Source organism: Meriones unguiculatus, chromosome 8 (assembly GCF_030254825.1).
Source record: "Meriones unguiculatus strain TT.TT164.6M chromosome 8, Bangor_MerUng_6.1, whole genome shotgun sequence".
Lineage (NCBI taxonomy): Eukaryota > Metazoa > Chordata > Mammalia > Rodentia > Muridae > Meriones > Meriones unguiculatus.
The window spans coordinates 75628965-75654838 of NC_083356.1; the positions used below are offsets into that span (position 1 = coordinate 75628965).

A 25874-nucleotide genomic window follows, 5' to 3' on the forward strand; every position below is an offset into this window, starting at 1 on the left:
TGTGAAGAGGTAAACATACAGCGTCTCTCTTTCTGTTATCTTGAGGCTGCCCCTGGGCCAAACACTGGAACTACATCACAGACAGGAAAAATCATGATGCTCTGCCTGCATGAGAGTAACTGTCAACGGTCAAGAGGGGAGAGGGGGCAACCAGGTAGTTGTGCCAGCAGGAACACAGGCTCTGATTGGAGGAGCGCAGTTGTAATCAATATGGCAAGAGCACCAATTCTGCCAACAGCATGGCAGGATCAAAAATGCAGATAACGATAATCTCTAACATTGACTTAGCATCTGCTCACTGCCAGAGCCAACGGTACACACTTTGTCCATTTGACATTATGTAAGCATCACAGTATCACAGCACTTTTGGGAACATAGGAGGGATCGAAGACAACTTCTGGAAAGTTCAACATCCCGCCCGGTACAAGAGCCTGGCATGGGCAATGACAAAGGCAGAAGGAACAGCATATGCAAAGGGTCAGAGGGAAACGACAGCAGGGCCCCAGCAAGAGCCCCGAGTTCACAAGGTGAGGCCTGGCAATGTGCTCAGACCCACATTTTAGAAAGTTCCTCTGGCTGAAGAGTAGCTGGATGTGGACATGATTGGAAGCTGCAGGGTTAGATATATTATATATATATATATATATATATATATATATATATATATATTATATATATATATAATCTAGGGGTGGGCGAGGCAGAGATGTGGAGAGAACTGAGAGTGACCCTGTGTGGAGCAGTGTGCTCTTGGAACTCAGATCTGGGGGTACAGGTCCAGTGTGGGGCCAACATCTGGAGGCCACTGGACAGATGGGCATGGCTGCAAGCAGAGCACATGGTGGACAAAGAGACTTCTTCTCATGGATTTGTGGCCAGGTCCTACACTGGGCCAGCACTGTCTCATTCCAGTTGGGCTTTCCAAGTCTCACACATTGGAAAGTAATGGGAGGCAGCTGTGGCAGGGGGGAAAGTAGCAGCTTGAAGTCACAGGACTTGGGTTCCAGTCCTGCCGCTAGCCCCTGGACAAGGGCTCATGTCATCTCCTCCTTGGCCTGCACTTCCCGAGGCACTGCAGCTGTGCCATCTGCAGCTCTAGCCAGTGCAACGCTGAGCCTCCAGTGGCCAGAGTGGGCTGTCACCTGACTGAAGGGTCCAGTATCCTCTGCCTCCCACCTGCTTCTTGCAGAGAGCCCTACTGTGAGATCCAGGACTCAGCCTTTCTGGATCTGCCAAAACCCTGCAGCTCTTAGGCCACTGGGCCCCTGTATGGTCTTTGTGTGGAATCTCTTCCACAGCCAGGTCTCTGGTGGGGCCTGGGAGCCGCTCATTTCCATGTTCACACACATTCTGCTTTTCACACATGCAGCTCTCATGGGTCTCCCTGAGAGCCAAGATCTGTCTCTGCGCAGAAGGTGCAGTTCATTTTCTTTTGAGAAACAGGGTTAGTCACCTCTGGGCTGAAGGGGCACTGTGCTCTCCTAGCAGCCAGAAGGTGAAGAGTCGCAGGCCACAGAGAGTAGGAACCAAAGATGTTTGGAAGCTGCTGGCACTCCAGGTGCTTGGGCTTCTGCAGAGTCGTGGAGTTGGAGAGATCAGGCTTAAGTCTCAAGCTGCCTGGTTCTAGCCCTTTAGTTTTCTCAGAGGACCACATTATGAGCATGAAAAAGGTTTGCAGAGGACGGGCATTAACGAGAGGGAAGTCTAGCCTCTTGCCCAGGCTCCCTTTTCTTCTCTTTTCTTTTTTTTTTTAAAGACTTGTTTGTTTATACATGATGTATTCTATTTGCATGTATGCCTAGGACAGAGAGAGCATCAGATCCCCTTATAGATGGTTGTGAGCCACCATGTGGGGGCTGGGAATTGAACTCAGAACCTCTGGAAGACATTGCTTGGCTCTTACGCAATGAGTCATCTCTCCAGCCCCCAGGCTCCCTTTTCATCAAGCATTTCAAAGGTGCTCCACAGAGCATGATGGCCTTGAAAGAAGTCTCTACACTAGAGCCAGGGAGAGCTAGTGTCTTACTCAGCCCTGTGGATGTGAAGGTGACTCCAAGGAGAGGGCAGTGGTGGCCACAGGACGGTAAACTGCACTCGCATTTGCTAGAATGAGGGCCTACCCTGGCCTCCTGGGGATGAGATGGCTCTACTCTCGTAAGACCTTGGAGAGCATGGAGGGTTTGAGTGTATCGTCGTAGCAGGAAGTTGCTAGTGGCAAGGTGACTGATGGGCTTCAGAGGTATTTGTACCTGCCAAAGTTGAGGACATACAAGGAAGTGTCCCAGAGAACCAGCTTTCTTACTGCCCCCTGGAGGGTGCTGTGCACCACCGCTACAAATGGGGCTGTGGTTAGCAAGCTGAGGGCTCAGTGAGGGAGAAGGCCACACTGCTACTCTGTTGCCACAAGCAGCCAAGCTGGACAGTGGGATGAGGCAAGGGGACTGAACACAAGATAAAGTTTGCGGTTCTGAGTCTTACAGACACCTGCGTGACTCAGTGTATCTGTAGGAAACTGGGTGTGGTGACACGTATCTGCAGTCCCAGCATTCAAGGCCATTTTGGGCAACATATTGAGTTTGAGGGCAGCCTTGGATAATGATACCCTTTGTCTCTTAAAATACACACAAGCACACACACACACCTATAGGAAAGGCAGAGACATGCAGGTCTATCATCCAAGGCAGGTACTTAATCCCTGAGCAAGAACACAGGATGATAGGGATAGAGCCCTCATCGTACCCTTCATGCTCCATGTGTTAGACATAGGTGACAGACCTGTCCTGACCCCCAACACACCAGTGGGATCTGCCACTTCCACCATGTGTGTACCTGGGGGAGCACCCCATTATCCACCTACAGAAAGGGAGTGGGAGAAGACTGACAAAGGCCCACCTGTCTGCTGGGAGACCCAGGGGCAGGGCTCGACAGGCAGGAGCTGGGTACGCTCAGTGAGCATGTGGGCCACTTGGAAAGGTGCTTAAGCCAGATCATCTATGGTGAAGATGATGAGTCGGAGGTCTTCCCTTATGCGAATTGCCTAGAGCGCACCACAAAGTCCTGGCTCCAGAGAATGGTAGGGTCTCTGGCCTCTCTCCTTGGACCTGAATCAGCACCAAGGGAATGTTGAGGTGAGGCAGCCCTGGCTTTGGAAGCTGGCTCATGAAGAAGTTACTTCATGATTTTCTAGCTGCCCTCCTGCTGTCTGCTCTGGGGACAGCCAGGTGCTAAGCAAGAGAATGCTGTGCTCTGGGGAAGCCCGGGCAGCATGAAGAGGCTGCAGCTGTGTGCTCCGCCACCACTGCTGCCCCAGCTCTAGCCACAGCAGGTCCCAGTGTGTGAGAGACAACCCCTCCAAGTGACTCCAGGCCAGCTCTGACCCGACGCTGTGACACACAGAATGTACATGTGACATTAAGTGAATTTTCTGCCCTGAGTTCTGAGGTGGCACTGGAGCAGAGACTAGATGTGGGTCTGGTGCTTAGGTGGCAACCTCACATCATCTTTCTTTTAGATGGCATCAGAGTCTGCCTAAGAGAGCCAGGAGCTCACATTCCCAAGAGGCATTGTGCCAGTAACAGCATTTTTGGCACAGCCTCAGGGGAACTCCTTCCACAGCCCTGGGTTGTGAGCTGCCCCGAGGCCTTCCTGAGCCCACAGTTCAGACATGCTACAGCCAGACTTTGTATATAGGCCTGCTGGCCTGGCAGCAGGCCTCTTGCCACCAGGTAGTGAACATGCAGACAGAAAGGTATGCAGGAGATCACCCTTAAGGTTGAGAGGGCAGAACCAGAGAGGCCAGGGTTGGGATGTTCCTGAGCTCAGGCATGGCTTTGGAATCTTCAGAGGAAACTTGTCCTGAGGGGAAGCCATGTGGAGGAAGCTTGCAAGGTCTGGAACTGTCTTCTCCAGCTCCAAGACATACACAAACATCACTTGCCCTCTGGGGGTGGGGGTGGGCAACATTATAAGCATTACGTGTGATTTTTTTTCTCTCCAGGAAAATATTAGTTCATCTATATAAACAGCATCACACAGAGAGGGAAACTGGAAACATAGCATCCCTGGCCTTTTCTTTCTCTACAGATCAGAAACTGAGTCAGTTTCCCCCATTTCCTTTCTTGCTGTCTCCTTGTGGGGACAGACTGCCCACATGGCCATTCCCCCAGAGGAAAGTGGAGGCAGCTCTTGGCAGGGTTTTAGGGCCATCAGAGGCCAAGAGAACAGTTGTAGCTCACAGGCTGTGGCTGGTGTTCATCAAGACGCCTGCGAAGGTCATGGCTACTACTATCTGTGCAGGGTCAAGGTCTACCAGTCCCTGGCAGGAGCTGGTTAGAAAAAGAGTCACAGATAGCCCCTCACCTACATACCATCTTGGTATGCTCACACTGGCTTCTTTTTGGCTCCAAATATGTATGCTGTTGGCTACTTGCCCTTTGCTGCCTATCTCCACAACTAAGACATGAGCTCCAATGAGTCTGGGGCCCCTACCAGGTACCTGGGTTCCTAACAAGTGTTTCACCCACAGACCTGCAGCCTAAGAGCCTTTAAGGCTCCACATCTAAGGGCTTTTCCTTGGCAAGTGTGGGGGTATCTAACTGCTGGGCACAGCTCTGAGCTGGAGCCTAGCCCCTCCTGAGGAGTGGAGGGAGGCCACGTTCCTCCCATTCTTGGGACTGCGAGAGGCACATTCCTGTCCTTGAGTCCTGTGGAGATCCTGCCACGCAGCTCAGTCTAACTGCCAGAGCCCAGAAGACTCCCTTGGAGCTGACCCACCGCCTGCCCTCTGCAGGACCCTGGGATGCAATGACCCATGCTGCCGCCGCACTCCTTATCTTTCCTCTGAGGCTTCAGGAGGGAAACCTGAGTCACTGAATGGCTATGAACTTTCTAGAAAGTCACCGGCTCTCTGGTGACCAACATAAACCCTGACATCCTGCTTTGGGGCTGAAGCCAGGGATTTGGAAAGTTAGCGGAAAACACTCCTTTGAGCTGAGCTCTCTCTGCAAAGCAGGAACTGCTGGGCTCAGCACTTCTCTGGAAGGTTGTGCAGAGTCAGCAGCCAGCCCATGCTGCAGCTGCCCTCAAAGACAGGTGCCTGTAGGGCCCAACAAGGAACTCTAGGGCTAGGGCTGAATGGGATGCAGCTGATTCACTGTATGTCAGGCTGTAGGAATCCCACACCCAGACCTGTCTCTCGGGGGCTTTTACTGTGTCGGAGAAAACAGACATAGGGCAAATGAGTACACGGTTGACTGAGGGTTAGGCCATGCAGGCTACTGGCCGCACAAAGGTATGATGTGGGGCCTACAAAGTCTTGTAAGAGGATGGGAAGGCCATGCAAGCCATGCTTTGCAGGCCATGGGGTCTACAGCTCAAGGACCCCATTCTACAGCTGCACACACAGGCAGAGATAGGAATGTGCGTGGCCACGTGATCCTACTCAGAAAGGTGGTGGTTGGTTTGGGGTCCAGAGCTTGCTGCCCCAGTGAAGCCAGGCCCAGTTTGGGTCTTGGGCAGGGTCATTTAGCTGAAGCCTGGAGGCTAGTTCAGTGACGGAATCACACTGACCTCAGCAGCATGGCAGTGTCGCCCCTAATGAGAGCGCTCCGGGCCAGATTCTCCGTGTTTTAGCAGCAGCCCAGTGAGTGATGTGTACACCGCAGCCATTTTACAGGTGGAGTGTGCAGCACTGAGCATCTCAGAGAACAGTTCACTTGGGAAGAGTTCTAGAGCACGGACAGATTGGAGAGTGGAAACCTACCCAGGACCATAGCTCTCTGAACCACCCTTGCCAGTGGCTATTCGCCAGGGAAAGACAGTAGGCTTCTAGGGATGGGAGCTGAGGCAAGAGGCACTTAATACAAGGCTCTGGGAGATGCCATGAAAAATACAACTCTAGACCGCACTAACTCAGCAGCCCCAATGGTCCTGAACAGTGTCTCAGTGTTGTCTTGTTGGGATGACGGCTTCATGATCTCCATTTTTATATACAAGGAAAGTATGGTCCAGAGGGATAAAGCTCTTTGGCTAAGGTGCAGTGGCTCAGAACCCTGGGAGTGACAGAGGGCTGCAACCAGGAGGATGTGTGGCTAGACACCCCTCCAACATCTCCCTAGACACAGTGCTGATCGGCCCCCACCCCATCCCCAGAGCTGCCTGGACAATGACTAAAGGGACACTGTTAGGATGGTAACAACAAAGCAGCTGACACCAAATACACTCTGCCAGTGGAGAGGCGTGGGCAGAGCTAATGACAGGCCTGTGCTCACCCCCAGTATCATGAAATCCTGTAAGAGCAATATGGGTCTCTACTCCCTCCTGTAGATAAGGCTACGGAGGACCAGAAAAAGAGAGAGAGAGAGGTAATGCAAGAGCCTCCCTCTAACAGCAGATCCTAGGCTCCTACTGCTGGTGACAGTGTGTGTCTCCCTCAGAAGTGATAATCTAATGTGTCGGATACATCTTGGGCACCCCTTTGGGGCACATAATCTCAGGTGTGGGGGCAGGCTAAAGGACAAGGGTCAGGGTAGTCTAGGGGTAGAGCATAGGGTTTTCTGTACTTTGTGCATGAAAGTTGGGGATCTGATCTCTTGGGGTCCCACATTATCAAGAGTCTGGCAGGCTGGGGGAGGGGGCTATAAGCAGGGACACTTGAACCTGCCATGTAGTGAACCCACTGTGTTCTTGGGCTCCATATGGGGCCTAGCTTGGCAGCCAAGTCGGGGCTGTGAATGGTTTTGTACCATTTGAGGAAGCTATGATACCTGCAAGATCTTCCTTGGATGACACGAGTCTCGGAGAGCTGCTTCCTGGTTCGATTCTGAGTGATAACCTGAAACCAAAGATTTTTACAAGGTCAGAGAGGCCTGGGAAGGAAAGGACAACAGCTTTGTCGGGGCAAGGGTGGCTGATAAAGAGTGAAATGGCTACACAACTCAGGATACTGTGGGATCTGCTTCGGATCACAACTCCTCCCTCTAATGCCTCCCCAGAGTTTCTGGGTCCTGTAAGTTAAGGAAGGTGGAGTGAAATGAACAGCTGGCCTTTGCTTATTTACTCACAACTCTGTGGCTGAAGCACAGCGTAGAGCCTAAGAAAGCAAGGAGAAAGAAGCCAGCCATACACCTTATTCAGCCAAATTCATGACACCCGTGAGTGCCAGGCAGGGACACTATGAGGGAATGCAGGCTCCACAGGACCAGACTGGCAACCTAATGCTATCCTTTTGGGGCACGGAGACGGCCCTGGGAGATGAAGGGTACACCTTCTTGGGGGAGAGGGAAGCCAGGCGATTCTGACCTCCCTGGCAGCAGTAGAGGAAGCAGCCACCATTCCACCTGCATATGCGGAAGAGCAGCCAGATAAGAGTCTCTCAAATAGTAGCAAGACGGTGGTCCAGCAACACCACAGACCTTGTCTCACAGAAGGGGAGAGAGGAGAGTGTGATCCCTAGGCCGCCCCAGGAAGCAGCCTCCAAGCACAGGAGTGACTTAGAAGAACCCAGTTCAACAAAACCTGAACATCAAGGTGATGAGACAGGAATCAGATGAAATGGGAGATCCAAGGACAGGAAACCAAATCAAAGATGGAAAGCAGAAAGGGCTGGCTGAATACCTCACTGAACACATCATTCAGGGACTGCTGGTGGCTGAGGGGCTGATTAAAGCTGCTGGGAAGCAGCTCATGGAGGAGGAGGGCAGACAGCACCCAACACAGGAGTCCTGGAAGGTGGAAGCCAAGAGCAGGTGAGGAAGAAGTTGAAGGCAGACTGAGTGGGGGCCAGCCTGCAGCCGGGAAGGCACACTGTGGGGATCTGGGAGATCAGGGGGAGGCCTCCTCTCTGCGGCTTTCTCTTACTGAGCTTCTGAATTTCATGGACTTCTCTGTCCACCAGGCAAAGCAAGAGGGAAAACCCAGGCAGGTCTGAGCATTTGTCAGCAGCAGCACCCAGTGTCAGCCTGCCATGCCAGGTCTACAAGCCTGTGGGGAAAGCCAGGTGGGCACCTAGGAGGCCAAGCTCAGAATAACCAGCTCTCCAAGGGAGGGCAGGCCCTGGCTCCTGATGAACTCAGCTGAGCAAGGGATGGATTTAAAATAAAGGCTCAAGGGATGAGGAGCAACAGGTGGTAAGAACGGAATTCCATTAAAAACAAAACTGTAGGAATTATAATTCCTGAGCATGACTTTCAAGTTACACACTTGTAGTGTGGGTTCCAAACATAACACAACTAACAAAAACCTGGAGGACGATGATGCCTGGGTGGAGGCAGGGCCAGCTGTGTCCTCTTCATAACCTGAGGCCACTGACAGTAACAGCCTGATCACAGGAAACACACAGACTCAAGCCTCTTCATGGCTTTCCTGACTCATGAGTCGTACAAAAGATGTTTTGGGAACTACGTTCTTTATTTTAATTTTTAATTTTGTGTATGTGTGAATCTCTATGTGGTAATTTACATTTGTGTGTAGGCACCTGAGGAGACCGGGAGAGGTTGTTGGATGCTCTGTAGCTGGGGTTACAGGGAGTTGTAAGCTGCCTGACGTGGGTGCTGGAAACTGAACACAAGTCCTGTGTCTTATGTCAACTTGGCACACAAACTAGAGGTATCTAAAAGGAGGGATCCTCAATTGAGAAAACGCCTCCATCAGATCCAGCTGTAGGGCATTTTCTTAATTAGTGGGCGAGGGCCCAGCCCAGTGTGGGTGATGCCATCCCTGGGCTGGTGGTCCTGGGTGCTTTAAGAAAGGAGGTTGAGCAAGCCATGCGGAGCAACCCATTAAGCAGCACCGCCCCATGGCCTCTGCATCAGCTCCTGCCTCCACATTTTTGCCCTGCTTGAGTTCCTGTCCTGACCCTTTGATGAAGAACAGCAATGTGGAAGTGCAAGTTGAATAAACCCTTTCCTCCCCTCCTTGCTTTTTGGTGATGGTGTGGCACTGAATCAATAGAAACTCCAACTAAGACAGTCCCCTGAAAGAGGGGTGAGGTTCTTAAGCACTGAGCTCACTCTGCAGCCCCAGAAAATAATATTTCTTGCAGTAAATAAATTCCAACTTGAAAAATGATCATTCCTTACCTTTTATTTTAGTTTCCTTTTTATCTGGTTGAATTAAATATAAGATGTTTAATTACAAATAGCAAAGACAATAGGATAATCCAACTAGGTAAATTCTCTCCTTGCATTCATTCATCTACCCTCCCTTTTCTATGCATAAATAGTTTCCGTGCATAGACAAGTGTTCAAAATCCTACTTCCTTCATGCTAGTGTCCATGCTTTCTAAGTGGTGGGAACTTGGGTTATTTTCCTTAAATTGATAACAGAAGAATGGCTGAGAAAGCGATAACGCTGGCTGGGCCTCTTGGTAGAGATTCTACCTCAAGGCAGAAGATGGTGCAAGGTCACCAAGTCCTAAGTTCTCGCATCCTTGGCATCAAGGAGCCATCTACTGGTGTGTGCTGGCCACAGGGCCTGGTACCCCCGCAGAATCGCAGGTCCTGCCCACCTTCTGCCACTCAGAAACAGGACCTCCTTAGAAAGAGGGCCTTCCATGGCTGGGAGCCTGGGGGCAGGATGGCAGCCCTCCTCCCTGGGTCTGCCCAGCTTGGCCCAACAAAGAGCCTTTATGAGCACCAGGCTGACTGTTGTTTAGCATGGAGGGCTGGGGGTGGGGGTGGGGGTGGCGCTCCGCTTTTTCAGAATGGAAGGAGTAATTACTCATAATCTGCAGCTTGTCCAAGGATTGTCTCATGTTCACAAGTATTTATAGGCCATTTTCCTCCTTAAAGCGTATTAGTGTTAATGAAAAACTACTGTCTCCTTAATGGCAAGACTGGTACATGAATGGAAAACATTATACTGGAACCTAAGTGGGAATAATTTCGCACTCCAGGCCACTCTTCAGGAACAGCAAATGCTTTGTAAATGAAATGAGCTCCGTTTGTGATAGATGCTGTTTTAATGGTGAGTGACCTCTGGCCCTCATCTGTGCCTCCCATTACTATGAGCTAGACCACATCTTTGCACCATTTTGCATTCATCTTGATTAATGATGGGATAGCAACAGTGAGGGCAGAATATCTGTTTCCAAAGACAATTAGGGCCTCAAGTGGAGTCCTGACAGGCGGTGTCTCCAGGCCCTGCCCTGATGACCTGGATTCACAGCTAGAGCTTTAAGCCACTGCTGCTACACTAACCAGGTGGGGATGCCCAAACAACTGTTCCCATGATCTGCTAACTGACTGGCAGCTACGATTCTGGATCGTTTTCACATGCTGAGATGGCACAAGATCAGGCTTTCAGACAAGAGGCTGCAAGGGCTAGATAACTGGACTCAGAGAAGCACAGAAGCAGCCAGTGAGCGGGACGTGGGAGAGATTATGTGACACTGACACTCGGGTGGCGGTGATCAATCACAAGATGGCTGAGACTTGCCTTGATGTCAGGTTATGTGAGAAAGCACTGAGCCGAGGTTAAGTCCAGCCAAGATGGTTAGCCACAGTTGAAACAAACCCCACTTCTCCCTCTAGACACTGGGCAATGCAGGGTGCACACTCAGGTGCCACCAATGAAGGGAGAACTGCAAACCAGAACAAGGCAAGCAGAAGATGAGCTGAAGGGCCTCTGGGATCTGAGAAGTACATCTACTCATAGCATGGAGTCTGTGCCTGGAGCCCTTGGCTAGAGCCAGATGGAGAGTCTTGAAGAGACCTGAGAGGCAGAAAATGCCTGTTTCATCCATTTGTGAAACAGGGCCTTGGAGAACACTGGCCTAAAGATATGATCATCTGGCCTTGTATGCAGTGCCAAGGGTCTCTGTAAGAGCCAAAGTGCCAGTCCTGCTCCATGCATGGCTGTGAAGTCCACAGCATTTCCCAGGCCATCCGGAAAGTTGAGCACACTATCCCTCTCTGTTGTGGGGCTGAAGGGATGGGGTATAGGCAGGTATCGAGGGCAGGTACTGACAACACTGTTCTGGGGTCTGTGGTGATGGGATCTGGAAGCCTTGCAAGTCACTCCTTCCCAGTTCCAGGAAGAACCGGGTCACCCGCAGGCACCCGAGTGCTGAGGACGACAGTGGGCTGCTCAGGGCGGACAAGGACTTACTTGTAGTTATCATCTTCTACAAACTTCTGGAGCTCCTCAATGTATCGGACAGACTTCAGGTACTTCTGCACATGTGGCAGGGTAGTGAGGTGATCTGCAAAAGCGGGGACAAGACTCAGAGGCTTGACTGCCCCAGCCCAGGGGACGCCGATACATTCACATCTACGGTCTTGAGGCTGGCTTACTGTCCTTGGGGACAGGCCCTGGAGGCTCATCAGCTTTGAATTCTGTGCTTATGGAGAGTGACCGCAAGCATCTGGCTGAGGCAGAGAGAGCTGCTAAGGCTGGGGAAGGATGAAGCCCCCAGAACACAGCAGATTCATGCGCCTGTGCCCAAACAGAATTCCAGTGATGATAGTGGGTAGCTTCCTCCTGTGTGCCATGAATGCAAGGCCAGCCCAGCCAGCATGGAAGTCCAATCCAGATGGCAGGCTCTGCACCAGGTGACAGACAGACATCTGTTCTAGCTTTCAATTTTGTCTTGTGTGTTGTCGGTGTGCTGTTCCCATCATACAAAAGAGAGCTGGCAGCAATCTGCAAGAGGTGGCAAGGCCAGGTTTTACTCTAACCTCCTTTCTGGAATGACTGCACCTTGCCACTTCACTCTCCTCAGACCTTCACTGTCATCGCACTCCTCCTAAGAAGCAGGGCAGACATGAAAGGAGAGAGGCTGTGGAAGGGAGAAGCTCTGAGGAGCAGCTGGACCTCAATCTTCAGGCTCCAGAGTCTGAGGATCTGAAGGTGGTTTCTGTTTCTCTATGTCTTTAGTGGTACCATCATCTTGGAAATGAGGACAGTGACACCTGCTTTCCAAACTAATGATGGTTAGCACAAGTCTAGAGCACATGACTAGAATGTACCTTCTCGGGGTTCCAGGAAATTCCAGGACAAGCTGAGGGCCAGGCACCGAGTGTGGCCCTATTTTCACACATGAGAAAACTATGGAGAGGAGGAAGTGACTTTTCAAGATGCACTGATACTTGCTCCCTATGTGACTTGAGGCTAAGTCTGTGGCTGCTCTGCTGGTTAATGACAGCAAAGAGAGTGTTCAGAGGCTCTAGAACAAGCATGCCACTCTGGGAGTGCAGGCCTCAGAGGACAGCTGGCCTAGGCCGTGGACCTTATCTTGCCCTGAGAAGTGGCTTCCCTGTGGTCCGCCCAAGCAGAAGCAGCCAGCTGTCTCACACCCTATAGGACTGGATTTTTTTTTCTCACACCTCTCTGGTGCACTCAGACTTTTATTCCTTTCTCATGCTGTGAAAACCTTCAGCAGAGAGGACAGCTTGCAGCTCTGTTCTTCATTCTCCCTGACAATGCAGGCTCCCTGCCTGGTTCGTTGTTCCTTCTCACAAAGACCTGGGGCACTTGATGCACATTTGGCCTCCACACCAAGGTCATGGTGTTGTATGAAATCTGTGCCCACATGGGTAGCCTGCTCAGCATTCTCAGTTATAGGAGGCCTCTAGTGAGCTTCTTTGTGTATGCCGGGCACCTGCTAGCATGCTCTCCCTGCATCTGCCATAGGCAGCAGAGCCTGGCAAGCTGCTTACCATATCTCTGCCGCACTCCATTTAGGCAAAGCCTAGCCTCCTGTGGCACAAGTGATGTGTGCCCTTTACAAGTCTGGCTGACAAACTACCCTTGTCAGCTTCTTTCTTGTTGCCTCTGCTAGACCAGTGCAGAGCCTGTAGGGGACTCAGATGGAAGAGCCACAGACAGAAGGAATCTAGACCAAATCCTCTTGAAGAACTAACTGTCTGGGAACTTCCCACCAGGCTCTTCATTGATAAATGACTCAGAGTCATCCAGACCTGGGAAAAGCCACTCACTGGATGTGTGATCTTAGTGGTCCAAGTGTGCTCCTCGTGTGTAACTAAACAACTGCAGCATCTGGTCTGCAGAGTCTCTGGAAAGGTCCAAGGGGCCTAGGCCAGTCTAAAGCGCAAGCTATCACAGCAGGAGCTTTGTGGAGCTAACTTGACTTGTGTTGCTGGATCCAGACTGCAACAAGGCAAGATCTCACAGTTCTAGTGGTAAGGTACTAACCATAGCTGCAGGACACTTGCAAATCCGCAATGATCCGGAGGATGTTGTTCATCTGGTTGGATCTTTGTTCGTTTTCCATGATGCTGCCAGAGGCAGGGTATGCAGAGTCAATGTAGATCAAGTCCAGAAGGTAGATTCCTGGGATTAAAGAAGACACTGATTACGGTAAGGTGCATTATGAGCCCCAGAGTTAAATAGTGGCCTCTGCAGGAAGGTACAAAGGGCAGCTTATGGAAACTGAACATATTGTTTGGACTTGAATTCTAATTCTGACTGATTCATTTTTCATGATCAACTATACATCAAACATTTGAGCAATGGCCAAAAAGGATGTTGGCAGATTCTAGCATGTTAATTTACATAGTTTTCAACAACAAGGTTTTGTACCTATAGTCCAAATAGGAAATAACAGCCTACTCTTTAATGACTGGTGAAGCTTAATAACTAAGTCTAAGCCACTATGTCCAAGAGAACAGCTTTTGTGGGTTTTAATTGTTTGTTTAGCTACTTGTTTATCGGCCCCACACATGTGCACACATGCATACAATTATGAATTAATGAAGGAACAGAAGTTGTTAAGAACGAGATATTTCTCTATAGAGAAACCAATGATAGGCAGAGATATATTCTGAGATGCAGAACAAGAAATAAGACATGATGTAAAAATGGTTCACTGATGGCCAGTTATGAGCTGGGGAGGGGTGTCCAGACACCTGCGCAAGAAGGTAAAGGAGCAGCGGCCTGGCTCTTTAGGCTGAGCCTTCATAAGCTATCAGTTGAGTGACCAAAAAGCTGTACTGCAGATTACCTAGGAATATATAGTTGAAGTTTTGGTTTCTTTAAAAACTCAGTTATGTTATGTAAATGTTTTTGTTTTAATCCCAAGTGTGGGATTTTAGTTTAGGCTTTAGCTTGTCCACAGCCTCCTGTGGGTGTGGTCTTTGCCAGCTGGTAACCAACTTGTTCAGTAAGGAGAGGGGCGTGGCCTAGGACTCTTGAGAGGAATAAATATGAGAGCTCAGAAAGAGAAAGTGTGGCAAGTTTGGAGAGACCAGAGACAGACAATGTGGCGGTTGAAGAGACATGGGAAAGATGCTTCAACACAGCGGCTTGGAGGAGACTGCTGGCTGCTTTTGCTGTTAACGGAGAACTGGCACAGCCCCAAAAGAACCCATCAACCCTGAACAGCCGGGAGAAGTAAAGGGGTCTGTGATCCCTCTCCCTACTAACGTTCTCTCTCCTACCTAGGGTTGGGGAGTTGGACAGGAGAGGCCTAAACACCCCAAATAAAACAGAGTTTTAAAAACTGGCACTATAGAGGTATTACAGGGTAGTGGATGGTGTGTCTTCCAGGAGCCTCCATGAGCAATGCCAACATATAATGAATGCACAGGAATGGGCAGTAGAAGCAATGCACAGACTGAAGACGGAAAAAAAAAATGACCAAGACAAAGATAAATGACTGACATGGATGAAAACATACTAGGTGGAGAAGATTCGATGACTCCAAATTTCTATGCATGAAACAACAGAACATTTAAACACATGAAGGAAGAAACCACTAGGGATAAAAAGTGAATTTTAAAAATGCTACAACTGCCCGGCCGTAGTGGTGCACTCCTTTAATCCCAGCACCTGAGAAGCAGAGGCAGGTAGATCTCTGAGTTTGAGGCAAGCCTAGTCTACAAGCTGGTCCCAGAGAAACCGCATCTCGAGAAACAAACAAACAAACAAACAAACAGCTGCAACCAGCCAGACATGCTACAACCATAAGGAAAGCCCAGTAAGTTAAAAAACTCAGCACCATGTTATCCACATTCTTTGACTTTGCTATGCTCCATCTAGGACTGAAGTAGTACAGAAAAAAATTCCAACCATTGAAAGTACACCCACAAGACAAACTTCTAGGTTAAAAATAGATCTAAAGTTAAAAATCTGTCTGCACAGCTTTAACACTTAAACAAAAACGATCCTTGTGTGGAGTACAGTGATGTCCAAAGCTCTGCAGGCAGCTACTGATAGCCTCTATGTCCACAGCCCAGGCTTTCAAGGTTCTCCCCTTACTTTCAAGAGATGGATACTGCTCTAGCAGCGGCCCCAAGTCTGGTTCCCAGGACCTATGACAGGCAGGTTGCCACTGCCTGTAACTCCAGCTTTGGGGGGATCTGATGCCTCTGGCTTCCGTGGCACCTGCCCCAACATATATATATATATATATATATATATATATATATATATATATATACATACATCTAATTAAAATAACAAAAATAAATTTTTGAAAAATATGAGTTCTACATTTAATGACTTTAAATGTACTAAGTCCTAAAGGGACCTTCATAATCAGAAAATGATGTCAGTTTTAGAATATCTCAGTTAACTTTACCAAAATGTTTGTGCACTAAATCCTGACCAATGTCAATTATTACAAATTGACAAATCTAACTGTATAGTTATACTTTACATGTATTGTATAAATTACATAATTGTGTTATAAAACAATCTGTTTAAAGAAGCAATAAGAACACTATATTTATTTATTTTTTCCAGCTTTACTACACAGGGTTTCTCTGTGTAGCCCTGGCTGTCCTAGCTTTGCGGACCAGCTGGCCTCGATGGCCTAGAACTCACAGAGATCTGCCTGACTCTGCCTTCCAAGTGCTGAGATCAAAGGTGTGTGCCATCACACCAGGCACATGCTAATTTTCTGATTTATCTTTCCAAACTCCCACTCTGTAAGGGAAGAAAAGGAAGCTCAGAGAGGATGTGGAATTGGCTTAAGGTCACACAGCTGGAAAGTGACAGCGATGGGAGTGGAACCTAGGCTTCCTCCTCCAGCTCACGCTTCCTGCCACCATGGAGGACCTCTGGTCCTGGGCACCATGAGTCACTCGTCTGCTTTTAAAATAGCTTCACATTGTTCCGGGAAACCATTAAATCACAGACGCATCTGCTGGCACTCCTCACAGGGGCCATGTCCATTTCCTTTCCTTCTGGTGGTACTGTTTTCCAAATTTTAATAATTAGTAATAATTTTTCTTGAGTAAACATCCTAAGTTAAGTATGGTGGGTTTGAATTCACAGATTTAGTCTTTCTTTTTGAACTTAATTTTTCCTCCGCTTTTTCAAAAAATGTAACTCAGTTGCCTCCCTGAGGATTCATGGCAATCCTGAAAATCCCATTAGCTGCGACCACAACAAAAAGCATCCCCCAGTGCCGTGTGGGGGTGGAGGGACGTGAGCCATGGGGTGGGGAGCTTCCAGATGCAGTGTGCAGACTCCAGCCTGGCTGACTCAGAGGCCAGGCAGCAGCTCAGCCCGGAACAGAGCAGGGGGAGGGGACGGAGGTTTTCTTGGGTCTGCTGGAAAGCCCTGTCCCTTCCTTGACCATCACCTTTGGGAGAAGGAGACTGGGAAGAGATGAGGGCTGGCTGTACCCAAACCAGCATTGCATACTAGGATCTGCATCAGTTTTGCTGGGACGAAGCTCCGGTAATCATCCTACTGGCCTCCAAAGCACACAGTGGCCCTTGCTCAGACACAGCGCTACTGAGAAACTCGTACTGCACCAAAAGGACTGTGTGGCCCTAAGCCTCATCCTGAGTAGTGCTCTAGAAACCAAGACCAGGAGTTCAGCACACCTTGAGGAGGGGTGGAGGGCTCGTTACTGGATAAGACAGTCCATTCCTGATTTCCTTTTGTAAAACATCCAGACTCTGGCATCTGCCTGCACCTCAGGCCCTGAGTAGTTAGACTAACGCCACAGTGATGAGTACAGGGTGAGTGAGTGAGGTGACCCGAGTGCTGGGAAGCTGAGACAGTGACACCTCAACAGTCTTGAACTCCCTCAACAAACACCGCTGCAGAAATGGTGCATTTTTTTATGGACAGTGCATGAGACCAGGGAAGCCTTTTCTGTGTTGTACTAGCCAAACCACAGGAGGCATTTCTATACCTAAGACATAAACCAGATGCTTTTTCCTGTCCCTTGAATCCTGATGGCGGACTCTTCATAAGACCTCAAGCCCTGGGAGCAGGTCTCGCTGCTTCTAGAGCGAGTCCTCAGAGCAGAGTACACACAGTTGCTTGGTGAACATGAGAATGAAGGTGTGTATTATTTAAGCCAGACGACAACAATATGAGATGCTGCTCATCACCCTTGTCCTGTAGTTGAGGAACATCAGCTCAAGAGATGGTCAGAGCGGAGCTGAGGCTGGCGCAGCTGCTGAAGTGCTGGCCTGGGATGCACAGAGCTGTAGTTTGATCCCCAGTACTCCATGAACTGGGCATGGTGGCATAAACCTGTAATCCCAGTACTCTGAAGGTGGAGGCAGGAGGATCAGGAATTCAGAGTCATCCTTAGCTACTTAGTGAGTGTGAAGCAAGATCAGCCCAAGTTTCGTGAGACCCTGTCAAAACTCAGGTTTTCTCGGCACTTACTACATTCTAGTCTAGATGTGGCCAGGCCATTGCCGTGTAAGGACCATGCTGCTTCAAGGAACCCACAGTCCCTTTTCTATAGACAAAGGAACAGAAGCCAGAAGAGGCTGCCTTGCTTTCCTGAGGCCACACAGTTGGACAGTGGCCAAGACAGGATTCACATAAAGCTCTGTCCAGCTGCCACACTGTTAGTCTTTGTTTACTGCAGCCAGGAGCCTGGAGTACCTGGAAGCCAATGAGGCAGGATGGAGACACACAACAGCTGAACCAGGGGAGGGGGTGCCGAGGCTATGGCTCTTTTCATTTCTACTTTGGGATTAACATTCTCCACAGGGGCTTATAGGGAGGCTGTGGCTACTCCCTCCTGTTACACATACCAGGCCTGCCTGAGCACATCTGTCTCAGGTCTTACATCAGTGGCCCACCCAGACTTGGGGGCCCTGCCAGCTCTGCCACACAACCCCACTAGGAGTAGCATAGGGATGTCCATGGGAGGGATGGTCTGGCTACAACTGCCAGAACCATGGATGGTAGGTGCCCGGCCACCAGCCACGTGGGACCACCCTGCAGCTACCCCAGTGCTGGGAGCCCATCTGGATTGGGACAGTACAGCTCCTGTTCCTGTTTAGACAGTGACTGCTGCAGATGACACTGTGCTGCTGGCCCACTACCACAGACGGTAATTGGACCAGCCACTGGCTTTGGCTGCAGTGGGGATGAGTGGTGCCAAGGAACTGGGCTAGACTGTGAGACTGACACAAGGCGGGGGTGGGGTGGGGTGGAGTGGAGGAGGGCTCAAGGGATGGGAATAGCTACTGTCTATCATGAAGGCAGGGGGGCACTGCTGGTCTCAGAACCCCTTTACAGCTCCCCACTCTCACTGACCACATTGTATTGGAAACTGAGGCTTAGGAGGAAAAAGGAGTGGACCAAATCTCCCCAGCTTCTGAGTAGATTGGGTTCAGGCCTATCTTGACAGTAGTCCTAAGGGTGGGGACTGGGAGCCATGGGATGGCACAAGGAAGAGGGTGCCAGCTTGAGCTGGGGTGTGAGGAATGTGGTAGTAGCCAGCCAGCATTGTCCCACGACCATGCCCACTTTGAGGCAAATGGTTCTCCAGACCTCACTTCTGCCCTGGGCCACCTTTGTACCCGCTGACAAAGAAGCCTTCCAAGAGGACCCCTGCTTGGTGCTGAGCGGGCCTTCTGCAAGCTGGGAATGGGCACTCCAGCTGAGCCAAGGCCCACAGCTGGCCAGGTGCCCCGAAAGCCCAGGGACAACTCACTGCACCCTTGTTCTCTCATCTCCGCCTTGTCTCACTTCCAGCCCCAGCCTGGTTTTGGTTTTTCCCATACGGCTATCTTTTCAATATGGAAAATTCTGCTGTGTCGAGGGGAAAAGAAACCTGCTCGGCAGGAGAATGCACTACTTTTCCATTTTACCGCTTTCTATTTTCTCTTTTTCAAAATCTGAGATGAAAGACTTTTTTCCACACTCATTTTGCTCTGCCTGAAAAGATGACTTTCAGAATTCAGAAACGAGGAGCTGGCACCCAGAGCTACACTTGTGTGGTTCCACCCCATAAACCACCCTGGTAAATTCCAAATGAAATAACAGAGTGCCTGCTCATTAGAGTTTGCGTGGTTTGCGTTTCTTTTGAAGACGGCACCAAGCAGACCCACTGTCTGCAGGCTGCCTCGGCTCCCTGAGAGGATGGATACGATTGTATTAATTAATGCCTGCCAATTACCATCCTCCATGCAAACTGGGGGCTTCAGAATGAATCCTCATTTAGAGTGAGTCTTATGGGAAGTCTGTGGCCTCTGACTGCCAGGAGACAAATGCTTCCCAGGCCTTCAGCAGGGCCCTGAACTGGCAGTCACGTGTCAGGTGGGGAGAGGCCATGGTTTCTGGTTGAGCACGTGGCCTCATTAGTGATCGAAAAGGCACGTGGGCACAGTCCTGTAGCCAGGGCAGAACCGTGGGGTATGGGAGATTCACATCCCCTACAGACTGCCTAGGTGAAATGAGGACTCAGCCTCAGGTTTCCCTGAGGCTTGATTAGGAACTGGAGATCTACAGGTGTGAGGAGGCCGATTACTGTGAGCCAGAAAGCCCCCAGAGAACCATGAGGCATAGCATGTGCCGGCTCAGATCCGCACTCAGAGGCTGAGGGGAGGTGTCCATCTGCTTACTGTTATTGGGCTTGTTTTGTGCTGGACACTATGCTGTATAAACTATCTCACTTGATCCTTCAATAACTTTATTGGCAAAAGAAAAGAAGCTGACGCGTTGGTCTGTCCAACACCCTACTCCTCACTCCTGGAAACAGCCCTGATTTTCCTCCGGGAGAAATCATACCTCCCACACTCAGAACCCATGTGGTTGGTGGGTCTGGAGCAATTCCATTTCCTCCTCTGCCCTGGGAGTGAAAACAAATTTTATAAAATAACTACACTGAAGGGGGGGACCCCACCAAATTGTTCAGAGAAGAAAGAAAATCACAAACTATCCACATATGATGCAAAGTCATGTAACTGGGAGAAAAGAAATGCAGCTGCAAATACTTAAATTAAACACTTGAGCTAAAAAGGAAACTATTTATTTTATAGAAATAAAAACAAAAGGAGCACAAGTGAAAACACAAAAGCAGAAATAGCTTTAAAAATTTACATTTATTTATCTCTGCATGTGTGTGTGCATGTGCACATACGATGTACATGAGGAAGTCAGAAGGCATCTGGCACAAGCAAGCTCTCACTTCCCACCATGTAGGGTCTTAAGATGGAACTCAGGTGGTCAGGACGCCTTGGTGGCAAGTGCCTTTCCTCATTAAGCCATCCTGTTGGCCCGTAAATTTTTAAAATTAGAAGTGATAAATAAAGATGAGGTTTAACTTTGGGGGGGGGGAAGTGGTGGTGGCACATGGCTGTCATCCCAGAACACGGGAGACAGAGGCAGGCAGATCTCTGAGTTTGAGGTCAGCTTGGTCTAGAGAGAGAGTTCCAGGACAGCCAGGGCTACCGAGAGAAATTGTGTCTGAGAAACCAAAAAAGAAGAAGAAAAAATAAAGCAGTCAAGTCTTCACTATGTATGAATAAGGGGAAATGAAACAAAGCAGACTGGCTTGTAAGTAGGATGAGAGGGGCCATGATTCCAGGTGTTGTAAAGAAGTTAAAATAGTTCCAATTCCCTTTTTAAAAATTGTTTCTAGGGCTGGAGAGATGACTCGGAGGTTAAGAGCACTGTCTGCTCTTCCAGAGGTCCTGAGTTCAATTCCCAGCAACCACATGGTGGCTCACAACCATCTATAATGAGATCTGGTGCCCTCTTCTGGCGCGCAGGCAGAGCATTGTACACATAATAAAATAAAGTTTAAAAAAAAAATGTTTCTAAATATCTATTTCTCCCCACAGACCTGAGCTACTCTCAGCCTTGGTCGAGAAGCTTCTGCTTGCCGTGAACGGGCATCACGGGTGAGATGGTAATGGGAATAAGAGACTTAGGCGAGAGGCCTGCACTGCCACTGAGGCCATGATGACGTCTGCGCTCCATGCTTTGCCTGGGCCGTGTCTGGGGCCATGGCGCTGCTGCAACTAGGGCTATGTTGGTGTCTGTGGCCTGTATGACCACCGAAGGCCATGCATTGGTCTGTGTTACCATCTGCCCACCCGTGGGCCATGCTGCTGCTACCATGCATGCCCACATACACATGCACACACCAACAGAAACATGTATCAACATACATGTAAAACAACTAAAATATTTCCTTTTTAAGATTTCTTTATTTATTACGTATATGCTGCCTGCATGAACACCTGCACACCAGAAGAGGGCACTGAGCTCATTATAGATGGTTGTGAGCCACCATGTAGGTGCTGGGAATTGAACTCAGGACCTCTGGAAGGACAACCAGTGCTCTTAACCTCTGAGCCATCTCTCCAGTCCCCAAAATAAAGTATTTCAAATAAGTTCATAAACTAATCAAAATACTAAAATACTAATAAGCCAGACAGGTTTTTTGTTTTTTTTTTGTTTGTTTTTTTTGTTTTTTTTTTTGTTAACTTTTTTTTTTTTTCCAGAGCTGAGGACCGAACCCAGGGCCTGAGCACTTGCTAGGCAAGTGTTCTACCACTGAGCTAAATCCAACTCCAGACAGGTTTATTTCAAAAGGACAATCTTATTGCATCAGGAGATCTTGAGGATGCTGAAATGATTTTGACACCTTTAATTCCATTCTTAAAAATTCCCTGGAAAGCAGACTTCTTCAATTTGATAAGAGATGAGTGTTAGAACACTGAACAGCTGGGTGGTGGTGGCACACACCTGTAATCCTAGCACTCAGAAGGCAGAGGCAGGTGATCTCCGTGAGTTTGAGGCCAGACTGGTCTACAGAGTTCCAGGACAAGCCAGGGATACACAGAGAACCCCTCAAAAAACCAAAACCAACAACAAAAATAAAACAAAAAAACCACCAACCAACCACCAAACAAACAAACAAAAAACCAAAACAACAACAAAACCCTAAGCAGTATTGCTAATATTGAAGTCTTAGTAAGTAGGGACAAGTGTAGAGTGTCTGCACACGCCAATGGGATAAGACAAAAGAAACGCGTGAAGTAATGAGAGGTGCATACAGCACTACCATCGTTTGCAGATAATGTGATTAGCTACCGTAACAGTTATCTAACGAGACAACTGAGGATAGTAACTGAAGAAACATTAGTCCGAATTACAGAGTAAAAGCCAAACTAAAACACCAGTACCATTCTTACATGCCAACAGTCACCATGTGGAAAATGTAACGGAAAAACAGACAAGCAAAAAATATCAAACTTCTAGAAGTAAACGCAAAAAGAAATGATTACATAGACATGTACTCACACATAAACATTAGATAAAAAGTTATACCACGTTATTAAAATTCACTGTGAAAATTTCCAGGCTTATTACTCCCCCTTTGAAAAATCCATTTTCTTGAAATAAAGGGGCGGGGCTAGGAGATGGCTTAGTGGGCAAGATGCTTGCTGCGGGGCCTGTGTCCTTGAGTTCCATCCCTGGAACCACGTGCTACAAGAGGAAAAACAAGCTGACAGTTGTGCTATGGGCCCCACGGTGGGTCTGCGCACACACACTAGTAAACAAACCCATGCTCCCTCTTCATCTTTTCTGTTTCCCCCGCTCTCAGGGGAGAACACAAAACTTCCATGAGTAAAATCAAAACCAACAAAGAGTAACTTTTAAGACCCACAACTAGCCAACACGCAGAGTAAGGCACTGCGGAATACTCAGCCCCACATGCCAAACCTGTATGACAACCCTCCTTCCGAGGCTCAGGGATCATCTCAGAGAGAGGGCAGGAAGGTTCTAGAGTCCTGGCTGGTAGACAGCTATGAGGAAACAGTTCTCTGGACACAACAGAGCTGTCCCACACATGAATTCACAGCGGTTGTAACAGACACAGAAGTCCTAGCAAGCTCAAGCCAGACAAAACCCCGGAAGTGGGAGGTAGACACAAAGTCCCAGCTCCAGCTCAAGAGCTATCAGCAACTGACGGCTGGGGGTGGGGGGACAGTTTTCTTTATGATGGTGTGGCCTTTGGTAGGTCAACCACATAGCATGGCTCTATATGCAAGATTATTTGGCAGCACAAAGTAGACTTGACCGGTTTAAAAAAAAAGATAATACAGAGTTGGGTGGGTTAGGGAGGTGGAGGTGGGCATGGGAGTAGTTGGATAAGGGAGGTAAATATAATCAAAATACACTGTATGAAATTCTCAAAGAATGCAAGAATCTTATAAAGATTCAAGGACAAAAAATCAGATGTAAATAAGTGATAAAATAAATAATAATATTGCTAGACGGGCAGGCTCAATTTCACCAGGAGGTCAAAGACTGCCCTGTTCATGTTCAGATGTCATGATTCTTAAGTTCCTCCGGGCTCCTCTAAAAGATGAATGAGGAGGAGGGTGTGTCTTCATTAGTGCACATACTTTACAAAATCTGAACTGCATCCTAACATTCACTTGGAAGAGCTTCCTTCCCTTCCCTTCCTCCTCCCTTTCTCCTCCCTTCCTCTCCATCAACAAAGAAAGAAGCACCTTTTGGCAAGTGACCTTTTTGAGTATCCTCAGCTCTTGGTTGAGGGCTTGGTCATCAGGGCGAGGCAGGAGGACCACATCCATTTGCTATGGCCTCTTTACAGAGGCCCTTCTTCATCTTCTCCCCCAACCACCTGCACCAGGTTATCCAAGGCTAATCATCTCTGTACCCTGTGATCTTTTCAATCCCTAGCACACTGTCCCTGCCCACCAGAGCCGCCTGATGACTTTCCCTCCTCAGCAGACAGAGAGGTTTTTCTGGCCCCTGGGCTGCCTCTCCATTCTCTCTGATGGACTGCTGACCCACAGACTCCCTTTACCTTCTGCCTCTTCCTGTGCTCTTGGGCTATACTGGCCCTTCTTTTGACATAGCATGGATACCATGCTCACAGGTCAAGGCTATGTGCGCCTGGCACTACATTCTTCAGACCCACCATCAAGATGTACAGTCCAGGGCTCAGAAAACTGTATCAACTGGACCCAACACCGAGGCTTTACGTGCACATACAAGTCTTCATCTGACCCTTAACTTCTACCGCTGGGTGGAAGAGAATGGCTGCCACTGCGAGCACCCACTCCATAGCCACCCTGCCATCTCCAAGCTAACCTTACTTCTCTGAGTGCTATAAAGAGCATCCAGAGGTGCAAACATCATCAAAGGAAATGGAAGATGACTCCCAAAGTGAAAAGCCTCGGAAACCTGCATCTACACTGGGTAGAACGGAGGCTGCCACGTGCCAAGGAAAACACTCCCAAGCTTGCCTTTCCAGTGCTGGCTCTGAGATCTGCTACTGTGCACAGAAAGGCTCCCCGAACGTCCCAGGCCATCAGGATCCCAGCCAGAGAGTGAGCTCACAGACGGCTGCTTTAGTTGACAAAGTATTTTCCATTTTCCCCTAATGCATTCATGGATCTGTGGCCACTTGGTGCCTAGTCTTTAAGTACACGAAAATAAGAAAGCTGTCAGCTTTATTCATGACCAAATGGAGACTGTAACCGATCCCACGTTCTGGGCCTCCGTCATCAATCTCCCTGCATTCTCTGGAAAACGAGCAGCAGATTTTTGGAGGTCTGGCTAGATCCAAACTGATCTTTACTTTCTTAGAGCGAACTTTCTTCTGATCTCACAGCAGTGAAGTCCTGAAGGCCTCCTCAGGCCCTCTACCTGTACTCACTTATTTGTGATTGTCAGGCTTAGAGGTTTTGGATCCCCCATTTTTTTTTCATACTGAAAGGATACGTTGCAAGTCCCCTCCGGAAAGTTTTAGGAGGGTCACCTGTGGTGGCTGGGGGTACAGTACAGCAAGGCTATCTCTATGAGTCCCACCCTTCTCCAGGGCACTATGGGCAAGAAACTGCTGCTCAGTCAGCCTGGCCTTGCTTCCAAGCCCACTCCTATGAGCAAGGGCTGTAACCCAACCAGCAGGGGGCACCTGAAGAAACTAGTATTGTGACTGGTTTGTCACTGGGCCATCACTGGCTTCATTGGGCTGTAGACTGGAAGGCCCAACCACATCTGTACCCCTTGTGTACAGATTTCAATTTCAATTTCCTTGGACAGTGACCCAACAACCTTAAACCTGGGCTCTGGACTCCTGGTTACTTCCTGGAAACCTGTCCTATTTCTTTGACTATTTTATCCTACACCAATTTTACCCCATTGTACTTCCTCCTTACAGCATGCTGTTGTCCAGCAGGGTTTGGTGTTAACACTGCCACCATCAACATACCCCTTGCTACCCCATCAGAGAACGCTTTGTGGTAAGCACGGTGGCCATAGTGGCAGGGAAGCATGACTGCTAGCCAATTGGAAAAGGCTAAGAGCCTGAGGGTAAGTGACAGGTCACTGTGGGGAGGGGAAGCTACAAGGACACAGCTCACTTGGTGATGTTCACTGTCACTGACAAAGGTATTGCTGGTACAGATATTCAGAGTGGCTCCCATATCCTAGACACAGTAGCAGAACACCAGACAGAGCGTGGCCCCTGAACCAATCACCTGATGAAGAGAAGCATTTGAAAGAGGCACAAAACATATGAAAACTTAACATCCTTAGATGAGACAGAAAATGGGTTAGTTGTGTCTCTGACATCTGTGGCATCTGCTAAGGTACCTTTTCTTCCCTGCCTCTGCCTTTCCTTAACTCCGGAGACGTTAGGTGGCCTGCTTCAGGTCACCGCC

At 49.0% G+C, this 25874-nt stretch overlaps 1 protein-coding gene across 7 annotated transcripts in view; it reads right to left on the bottom strand.

Moving 5' to 3' along the window:
* The window catches only part of Ralgps1 (Ral GEF with PH domain and SH3 binding motif 1), a 234753-nt gene that overhangs the window by 27498 nt on the left and 181381 nt on the right, over nucleotides 1–25874 (bottom strand). For all 7 annotated transcript variants that reach the window (XM_060389972.1, XM_060389970.1, XM_060389971.1 and 4 more), the window contains exons 9-11: nucleotides 13153–13290; nucleotides 11107–11200; nucleotides 6765–6832 (exon numbers count right to left, since the gene is read on the bottom strand). In XM_060389972.1, coding sequence (XP_060245955.1) covers nucleotides 6765–6832; nucleotides 11107–11200; nucleotides 13153–13290 — 300 coding nt within the window. The remainder of the gene's footprint in view (nucleotides 1–6764; nucleotides 6833–11106; nucleotides 11201–13152; nucleotides 13291–25874) is intronic.